Source organism: Diadema antillarum, unplaced genomic scaffold, assembly GCF_040938485.1.
Source record: "Diadema antillarum isolate AM-2024a unplaced genomic scaffold, OU_Dant_1.0 scf00000117, whole genome shotgun sequence".
Classification (NCBI taxonomy): domain Eukaryota; kingdom Metazoa; phylum Echinodermata; class Echinoidea; order Diadematoida; family Diadematidae; genus Diadema; species Diadema antillarum.
Genome location: NW_027271006.1, coordinates 1453412 through 1464206, shown reverse-complemented (window position 1 = coordinate 1464206; position 10795 = coordinate 1453412). Strand labels below are relative to the sequence as shown.

The 10795-nt window shown below is 38.6% G+C and overlaps 1 protein-coding gene across 1 annotated transcript in view; it reads left to right on the top strand.

The window, feature by feature from the left end:
- The first annotated feature begins 1522 nt into the window (after nt 1-1522).
- LOC139719965 (rho guanine nucleotide exchange factor 17-like) overlaps nt 1523-10795 on the top strand; it is a 138181-nt gene continuing 128908 nt past the window's right edge. Inside the window, exons 1-2 of the mRNA XM_071631345.1 lie at nt 1523-1549; nt 9227-9304. Of these exons, the coding sequence (XP_071487446.1) occupies nt 1523-1549; nt 9227-9304 (105 nt within the window). The remainder of the gene's footprint in view (nt 1550-9226; nt 9305-10795) is intronic.

The following is a 10795-nucleotide window of genomic DNA, read 5'->3' as shown; positions in this document are numbered from 1 at the left end:
GGATATAGTCATTCTATTTTGACCAGCACTATTTGTATGTTAACAAATGAGGTTATTTGTAAAGTTGCATCTCTGTAAAAATGTTATGAAATAACCATATCCACTTGATGGTTATAATAAGTGACACCGATAATATGGTCATGAGGAATATTGCTGAATTTTGCTGTGTCAATAATGAAAAATGACTGATAGTTATGATTAATTGATTTCTTCCAAGCATGTATATTTGGGGAGAGAAGTAAGGAATCTTGAAGAGGGTTGGGATATGATACTGTCTCTACACAGCCTGGAGTCTTGGAGTTAAGTTCTCTGGGAGCTTCATCATCATCATCATCATCATCATCATCATCATCATCATCATCATCATCATCATCATCATCGTCGTCGTCATCATCGTCATCATCATCTTCATCATCATCATCTTCATCATCATCGTCATCATCATCATTATCATCATGCTTTAATTCATTCATTACTGTTTGTGACCTTTGCTGTGTAAAATGCCATTGGCATTTTGAATAGTGTGACAGAGAGGGCTAAGGAGGCCCCTAGTGCCTCCTTCCATCCCCTAATACTGGTATTTATTCCCTACCTCCATCATTGCATCATCTCCTTGCACCTCTTCTATTAACCCATTGAAGACTAGTTCCTAGTAAACTCAGGCAGTTGTCCATTGGAGATGCGTGTTAGAGTAGAATCAGCTCATCTTCAGTGGGTTAACTCTTCTTTCTCTCTCTCTCTATGCTAGCACAATGGCACTCTCTTTCCGTCCATCATCCGATTATTCATCCAACCATCTCTTTCCCCGCCTTCTCATCTTAACACCCTCTCCATCCTATTCCTACCAACATCTCATTTACCATTCAAACATCTCCTTCACCCAGCTCCTCCTGTCTGAACATGCATTGCTTTTCGTAGCACCATCTACTCTATCCTGATGCCTTGTTCTCCCTCTTCCCATCCATAGATCTCTACCACCCCTACTCAGTACTGTCTCTTTCTATATCCTAACATATTATGTTTCTCCCCCCTTCCATCCTGACGCCCTGTCCCTTTTCTTATTGGATGCCACTGATTCCTCCTACATCCCAACATCCCCAACATCCTCTCATCTCACCCCATCCCATTGTGCCTGCTACTTCCTTTTTCCATCTCACACTATCAAAATATCCTCCTCCGGCCTTCTCCTAGCAGTTGGTTTTCCACTACCCCCATCTTGTTTGACCTGTGTCATCTTTCTCTATCACTTCCTGTCCCAGCATCCAAACCTCTCCTCTTCCTCCTCCTCCTTCTCCTCCATTCTCAATCTTTTCTTTGCCTTTGCCATCTTTCTTGTTTCATCCATGCTGTCATCTTCTCTCCTCCTCCTGCACCCATCCTACCATTGTCTCCCTCCCCCTTTGAACACTTCTCTATTCCATCCCTCCTGTCTCCTATCCTCCCATGTCCCCCCCCCCCCTCATCCCTAACATCCATCCATAGCTGTATCCTCCTGTCTGCCTACCATTTTTTTTATAGCATCATGTCAGGCCTGCTCCAGGCATCCCAGGTGCAATAAATGTTTTATGACACTAACTTCTCCACTGGCTATGTGCGGTATGAAGACATCTGCTGCGGGATGTCACTCTTAACAGAGAGATGGGGAAGAGAATCTGTGTATCTTGCACCAACTGTCACCACGGCTTAAGCTTGGGCTTGATGATAGGATAGATACGTACATTGCATGTAGGTACATGAAGCAGAGACATATATAGAACATATAGATAGATGAAATCTATGATAGTTCGAGGTAAGTATATGGATACAGTGTAGAAAATACCACTGGTAGATGAACAATACAGATGTTGGTAGATGAATATAATCGTTAGAATTATATACAAACAGATTGATATAGAGATAGGTAAACCTACAGACCATTTTTTGCTCACAAGTTTATTGATATATGATATGATTAAATAGTTATTGATACATGAAAAAGATAAGGAAACAGATGAGGTATATTGCCAGCTATGTTTTAATAGATAAATTGGTAAATTCAATGGAAAAGCAGAGATAAAGATGGGTAGATGGCTGAACAGGAAAATAAGTAGACTAACAGTTAGTCTTCTAGGTTTATTGAGAAATAATTGATTAATAGATAGACATATAGGCATAGTTATAGATGTATTTCCTCTCAGTATTCAACTAGATAGAATGGGTTGACATAATATGAATAGAGAGTGATGAAAATCAATGAATTGATGCACAAGAAAGATGAAAGAGATATAAAGATGGACTGACAGATATATGAATAAAAGGAGGAGAGAGAGAAAGAGATTGTGAGGAAGAGAGAGATAGAGAGAAGAAGGTTGGAAAGGTAGTGTGTTTTGCTAGTGAGTGCCAACTCAGTGGGACACCTCCATCTTTCAAGGGAGCTACCCACTGGCCCGGTCTTCCCAGAAATCAATGCGTGGAATGCGGACCAATTAAACAATCAAGGGGCCATGTCTCTCCTCTTTTGAGTTCCACGAGATGTTCGGATACTCTTACCGTTTACATGTAATGCCGTTGTCGCAGCAGTGGGAGGCGTTGAGTTACTCTAGCTCAACGTTATGTCTATATTTATCTCCCTCAGTCACGGGGGTAATGCCGCGTACAAGCAAGCAACCCTGCATGTGTGTGTGTGTGTGTGTGTGTGTGTGTGTGTGTGTGTTTTGTGCTTGTGTACACAAAATGAAATTCTGAGAAGGGAGAAAATCCAACATATTTATTTCGATCAAATTTCTGGCTAAGCTTTGATGCTGCGTTAATGAATGCCAGCATGTTAAACAGCCTCTAATAGCACAAATCTGTTGCCACGAAGCTTGAAGGGTGCTGCTGGGGACAGACAAAACATATTGCTGTACATGTGATGTGGTGGGCAAGCAGCTAAAAGCTCCAGTAGAGATCCCTTGTACAAAGAGGAGAGAGCTGCTACGATATTCATAGGGCTCTGTCAAGGGCAGTGCACCTGCGTGAAATTTATCAGCCCAGATGTGTGGAAGAAACGGGAGGGATGGAAAGACTCAATAAAAAGATGCTTTTGGAAGCGACCTCGGAGACGAGGAGAGAAATAGAATTAGTGTTGAAAGATGGTGAGAGAAAGAGTGAGAGAGATTTCTTGTGGAGAAAATGGGGAGAGCATGAAGTCCTCGCGTATAATGAAGGAATAAATGGAAGAAACGACAACAAGTAGGGACCGCATTTCATCCAGAAAGAGAAAAGGTCAGCTGCTATTATTCTTTTAATATGGAGAGATTATTGAAACCTTGGAATGGGGCATGGTGTGAAATTAGACAGTGACAAGATTGATCGCTGGTGCCTACAGAAGAGGATACAAATTTCTTTCTATTAAAAAAGATGTAGCTGGCATTTTTTCTTCTTCTTTTCTTCAGAACTAAGAGCTGAGAGTTTGTAATGGCGCCATCTCAGATAAAGAGAACATTGGAAGTTTGCAAAGCAGACGTTGATATGGATTCTTTGTAGAATCATTTTGCCATTCACTCTCTGATTATATCTTAATCATCATCTTGATGAAAACTCTGTTGGAAATATACCAGGACACCGATTACAAGATGTCACTGTAGTAAAATTTTAAATGATAATCAGGAAAACATTGAATCTTATCGGTAATCAACAATGTGAAGAAATAGGTAGAAAGATAGAGATAGATGCAATTGGGAGGTAGAGAAAAAATGGAAAAAATAGATTTAGATAGAGGATACAGCTAATAAGTTGAAACTGAGACGTAGTTGATATTAAAAGTGAATTGAGGAATCATCATGGCAATGGTGTGATGATAAAGAAAAAAAAAGTAATGTCAGAAAAGTAAAGAATAGATGTGATTATCCATGAAAATTTCTTCACACACCACTAACAAATCAGGAAAGGCATCCCTGTACTATAGATAGAACAGTTTCCTGGTAATTTTGCTCTCATATGAATTAGCTCATATCAGGGCTCAATCTCATAAAGAGTTGAAAGTGATTCAAATCAATATGAAGACCCCCATCAATAATATCAATAATAAAATCAGTTAATGATAATAATAATAATGATGATGATGATGATGATGATGATAATAATAATAATAATAATAATAATAATAATAATAATAATAGTAATAATCATAATAACAATAATAACAACAATATAATGATGATGATGATGATAATAATAATAATAATAATAATAATAATAATGATAATAATAATAATAATAATAATAATAATAATAATATAATAATCATAATAATAATATTCATACAGATTGATGACAATATGAGTTTGATCTGTATACTTGGACCAATATTTGCAATTAATCACAAGCTGAAGATAAACGATATTCAAAATTGATTTCATTCGCAACTTTTTACACAACGAGGCGGCAGCCTCTGGGAATGTCCCAGTTTCATTGAAAGAATAGAAGTTAACTCACACAAAACATGTTTTTTGCACCACTCTTATTGAATAGAAGGTAGGTCCTCACTTAGTGGATGAATACGGATTATTAAAAGCAAGCATTGTGTGCGAAAGGAGAGATTACGCCTAAGCCTCTTTAGGACAACCCAGTGACCGAGAATGCTCGACTTCAAAGGTCGCAAAGAAAAGCTCCATTTTCGCAGAAATCTTGTCTGTTTCGCCAACAAACAACATGGCTCCTTTCAGCGGACAAAAGGTTTGGCAGAGCTGATCTGGAGATACATGTGACTCACCCTGTAGGGTAAAAAACCTGATTATCACATCATAAAGAGATGTACTTGCCTTGAAACACACATAAAGTGTACACACATGTGCACATTCTCTTATTAAAGGCATAATTTACCATTTGCAGATGAAACAAAAACCCAGCATTAGTGCTTTAAGATAGTTCTAAAATGTGAGTTAGGGATAGAAACAACCTCTGTAAAAGTTGAATCGGTGAAATTGATATTAAGTATTGTTCAATATACAAAATGTGAACAATAGTTATAATAAAAATGTTTCCAGACTAAACCATCTACAGTTACGGTTTATTGAGAAAAATACAAATATCACCTTATATTTTAGGCTTTATCGCGAAAATTTTATATGATAGGATGTTTTGTGGTACAACAGACTTACACATATGCATTAAATGTTATATTTTGAGAACTTTTTAAATCACTGTTCCCAAAGGTAAACAGGACCTTTCAGATGCTTCAACTGGGGATATGATAGTTTGCTCAAGGTAACTGGGCATATTCCATTATTTGTTTCTGAAAAAACTTTTCTTAATTCCGAAAGATTGACTAATTGAAAATGTCTTCAGTGCAACTTCTGCTGCCACTTCCGGGTTTCATCAGCTAACGAGCCCCCCCCCCCCCCAAAAAAAAAGTCCTTCAGCGCAACTTCTGCTATTTCCAGGTTTCCACTGGTTCTGCTGGCCCTGTACTTGGGCAGGTGTCTATGGGAAATGGGTGTTATAGCAAAATCAGTCCGTCCTCAATGTGTTAAGGAGACATCATACAGATATTTAGGGTTTAAAAAGCAAAGTGTGAAATTTCCCATGGGAAAATATCACTCCTCCTTGCCCAGAAAAAGCCCAACCCTCGATTACTTTATGTAATCCTATTTCCATCCATCCTAGCCACAGGCTTCTGTTGGAATCTATTTAAAGGATTTTGTCCGAGTGTGATTTGGACAATGCTTTTGAATTTGAATTGAATTTTAAATTTGAATTGAATTGAATTGAATTGAATGATGTACTTTGAAAAAAAATGTTAAGATGATGTTCTAATAGCGGGAAATTCCCCTTTCAAAAAGGTTAAGATTACAATAGATTAACATTTTAGAGAACAAATCCTTTGTCTTCAAGTTTGTGCTGATTGTGATTTTTTGTTGTTGTGGTAATCAATGTAGGTAATGCCCAAAGAAACTATTATGGTATATCAAAATGACTATCATAGTATCAGCACCTTTGGTAATGCTTATAATGGTGATGATAGTGATAAGGATGATGAAAAGAAGATACAAGCCTAATTACATAAATAATATTGAGATTGGTAATGATAGTGATAATGATAACAATACCGATAACAACAATAATAATGGTATTCACAGTAATAATAATCATAGTAATGATTGCGATTTATACTCAGATCTCATCTGAAATGACAATGTAATGGTTGGACCGTTCAAATGGCAATTATTGAACCTGTATTCGTAAATTCATATTTGTATCTCATAGTAATTTATATAGGCTACACCAAGATTTGGAAATAACTGCTTGCAAAAACTGGATCTGCATGAACGTATGAAGTAAGGAAATCATAGTGTTGTAAGGAGCGCAAGGGTTAAAGCATTTTATAATGTATGCACCCATTCTGTTAAAAATAAATATCAGGTAGATATTGCATGTATGACTTGTATTCAGCAAACTCTAGCTAGTTTTTTTTTTTTTTAAAGACAGATGTTCAGTATTCCCTAATTCTAGTATCACTTTCAGATTGTGTCTAGGGTAGGTGGTACATATGTATAGCAAGGCTACAGCTGATGTCCTTCGGTTGAGAATAATAAAACGGAGCCTCTTCACAATGTCGAGAGACATGAGTGGGGTTCCTTGCATTTTCTCTCTCCCTCCCGCTCCGTCTCTTTCTGTCTCTTTGTTTCTCCCCGTCTCTTTGTCCTTCCCTGTCCCCTGTCTCTTGTGAGCATTCCTGACAATGCCGAGCTAAATGGTGTAAGTGAGCGCCGAGATAGCGGGCAGGAAACGTGTGATAAGAAACCCTCTTGAAACGCGCCCCTGTCGTGCTAACGTACCGTATAGGAGGAGGAAGGAGGAGGGGGAGGAGAGAAAAGGGAGGGGATGAGGAGGAGGAGACAACATATCGTGGTTGCTTACTTCTGGTAGTGGCAGTTAATGAAATAAAACACCCGACTCCTCAGCCCTTGTGTGCCATCCGGATAAACATCTGAGGCAGAGGCGTTTACCTCCGGTTGTCATTTTTCAAAATTGGGTGTTGCATGAAATCAGCCGAGACGAATCGTCAAAACCGGAAACGTCGCTATCCAGCATCTTAATTGTGTTGTGAAGCACTTGACAACAGGTGCAACATTGGTACACTCGCCGTTTCCATGGTAACATGTAGACAGTAGCCAATTAGTGGGGAGTATTTCAGTCTCTAACTTTGGCCAGTGCTCTTTGTGTAGAATGTAATCCTTGCAGATGCTGATATAGAAATGGTGAAATTAGTTGCTGATAATGTTGATGGAGGGAAAGAAGAGAGGGTATTGATGATAATAATAAACAAAACAAGTGAAAATGATGATGATGACGATGATGAAATGGATACCTCAGTTATCTTTCTGTATGATAGAAAAAGATATGATAAAAACCTACCCCAATGTTTTAATTCCATCTTTTTCCATCGTTAGAAAGATACTGAAGGTTTATGCGATGTACAGTCTTCCTATTATTCCTAATCGTCAGTCGAAGAAATTTTCGTCATTTTCAGCATGATTCTATACTCAGTTATATCTGAGCCAGCTAGACAAATTTGTGAAAGAAATAATTCGTATACTCACTTTTCTTTTCTTTTTAACGATGTAAAATGTGTTGATGAAATACAATTTGGCAAATCTTTTCTTAATACAAAGTAAACTGATCCTGGAGTGCCGTAGTTACTACATTTTCAAGCTCCTTACAATAATTGGAAAGTTGACAATAGTAGGAGTAGCATGTCTTCTAACATCAGGAAAAAAGAGAGAGTAAAACCCAGACTGCTTGGCAGAGTTGATTAAAAGATGAATTTCAGGACGGGAACGATTCCTAGTCTAAGGAGACAGTGGCTATCGCTCGGGGCACTGCGATATGGTTGCATTAGTGGATTAATTGAGCTGAGTTCCAGCCTCGACTAGAAATTTCTGAAATAGCGCATGATAAAAGAGAGGCCAAGTGAGTTAAAGGTACACTACTGTTCAGATAAAAAAAAATGTTGCAGTATCCATGTAAAAATTTCAGTTGATAGTCTAGTTGTGGTCTTTTATTCTGCTCTAATGTGTGCAAAATATTTTCAGCTTGAGAGGAAGGAACACCTTGAATACTGTTAATTGTTAAAAGTTATTGGACATAGTCATATCTTTATTTTGCAGTGTATGGAAAGCTTTCACGCAGAGAATAAAACATTGTAAGTTGTTGTGAGTACCAATGTTTAGAAAAGTACAATTTCAGCAATTGCTAGACATTTGTGTGATTCTTTCGGTCTTCAAAAATAAATTCAGTACTTCACCTGGACTCTGTTGTGTGAAGACTGTTCTACCCAAAATTGAATGTGATAACATTCAAATGAACCTTGACTCATAAACTAGTCACACTCAGGCTTTTTAATATTTCATCTATTCATTCTTGTGTTTAGATGCTTTTGAGCAGTATAAAAGTATAATAAGAATTCTAAGAAGTTTTTTTCCCATATGTTTTTGTAGTCACAATAAAGATACTTCAGAGTGCATGGATGGAAACTTACATTCTTTATAGAGACTTGTTGCATGACAGAATTATTGATTGTTATGTGAATTTTATACCATTACACATCACCAATACTATCCAGTGGTACTCACAATACAACTGTCCCACATATTAGTATTCTTGTTAGTTGCTCTTAGGTAACATGGTTGCAAGTTGGTCTCTGTGCTTTTATACGCAAAAGAAAAAAGAATGGGTGGTCTACCGAATCTAACAGCCTCGGGGAATTTTATCCGTTTGCTCCTTCATTCACTTATCACTATCCTTCATCAGTTTCTTTGTGAGTATATCTACAAGAACTGTATTCAGGCTCTTGATATTCTCTACAGTACTATAAGGACGATGACTGATATTCTTCTGTGTATTCCAAGTATGGCATATTCCCTTCACGGGGATTCATGATTGTTAGAGACTGCTGCCTACGGGGAGAATATCGTGCGAGTTTGCAGTCGGTGTGCACACTACCTCTCGTGTCAGTTTACCTGAAAAACCTTTTTTGTCTTACCACTGCGCATACAAATATTTGATTTATCCGCCAGTTGAATTGTTGTGATCAGTTCATTAGGATTGCGTTTCAGGTATGGAGGGTTTTGCATGATGATGAAATGTTGGACTTGAAAGTGGGCCTCGCAGATTTATTGGTGTTGATAACGGGGAGTGACACTGGACATTAATCTATCTTGCAACCTCTTTCTTCATCTCTCTCTCTCTTTCTCTCTTTTTGCAGGACATCAAGCCACATATCTTGTCGACTTTCTTGGAAACGGAACGCTTCTACGTGCAGAGTCTGGATTTCCTGGTGAAGGTATGTGTACCGCTGGTTTTACTGATTACTAGCAATGGCCGAGCGTCTTTGGTTACCATTGCCGTGTCCTGACAGACAGACAGACAGACAGACAGATAAATAGATAGATGGTGATAGAGAAAGAGAAAGAGAAAAAGAGGGAGAGAGTGTATGTATGGGGGGGGGGTGGGGGAGAAAGACGAGAAGAACTTGAGTTATGCTGTTGTCCAGTATTGTGGAAAGATTGGTATTTTTTATCAAAACACATTTTTCTTTTTGTAAGTGCCTTTTCTGGATCTCAGCTGTACAGTAGAAACACTTCACACCATGAAAGTGAAATGGTTCGGAGGCACTCCTGCTTTAACTTTGTCAGAGTTCTTGAAAAGAAAGAGCATACAGGTATACTGCAAAAGTGGATACTTTTGCATTAGTTCAGTAGCTATTAGTTTGATGGCTTAAAAACTGCCCACTTATTGTCATAAGAACTTTCCTTTTGCCTGGACGTGGACTTCAGTCTCTGGCCATGCCGCTTGACTGTCGCCCACTTGTCTTGCCCACGTCGTTTGAACCCATTTCGATTCTTTGCTGAAGACCACATGTGGTCCCTGTTCTCTACTAGTCCATCACATACCAGAATCGAGATCGAGACTGCAGAGGATTTCATCTTCCCTCTCCATTCATGGATGGGGTCATCAGGTGTCACAATCGCTAGTCTAAGGGCGGAACCGTGACTTCACCACCAACATTCAGGTCTTGAACAAAGAATCAAACAATATTTGAGACCATCATGTGTATAATATGGAGAGTTGTTAATGACAGTGAATGTAGACTACCTCTCGTATTGTCTCCCCTCAATCCCAACTATTTTAACTCCCGTCAGAAATTGGAAGTATGTAAATGTCATCCCAGTTGTGTATGTGGTCATAGTATGAGCTTACTGCAATTGACATGGAGCCCACCAGGAAAAGAAAGAAGAAAAAAAAACCCTAACATCCTTGAATTGAGGCTATATCAGTCACATCATTCATGAGGGCTCACTAGCTCTGATCATTAGCCAAGATATATGGCATGAGATAAATCCTGCTTTGATAAATAGACTGGGAGTCAAAGGGGACGTGGTTCATTTGATGAACAAACCAAGATGTGTTGGAGTTCACTCACCTGCTTACCTTACGATCTGGTGGCAAAAAAGAAGAAAATGCTAGTCACTATTTTGTTGATGCTATGAATCCAATTCTTTGCTTAAAATTCTACATTAACTGTGGTCAACAGTTGAATTTCTTGCATGATTGAGCAGATTCTAACAGAGGATGCAGTGAACCCAAGTTAAAAAAGGGTATTTATCAGAGGATGGTGTGGCCAAGGAAGAGGGGGAAGAGGAGGAGGAGGAGGAAGATGAGGAGGAGGGAGAGGAGGAGGAGGAGGAGGAAGAGGAAGAGGAGGAGGAAGAAGAAGAGGAAGAAGAAGAAGAAGAGGAGGAAGAAGAGGAAGAAGAGAAGGATGAGGAAGATG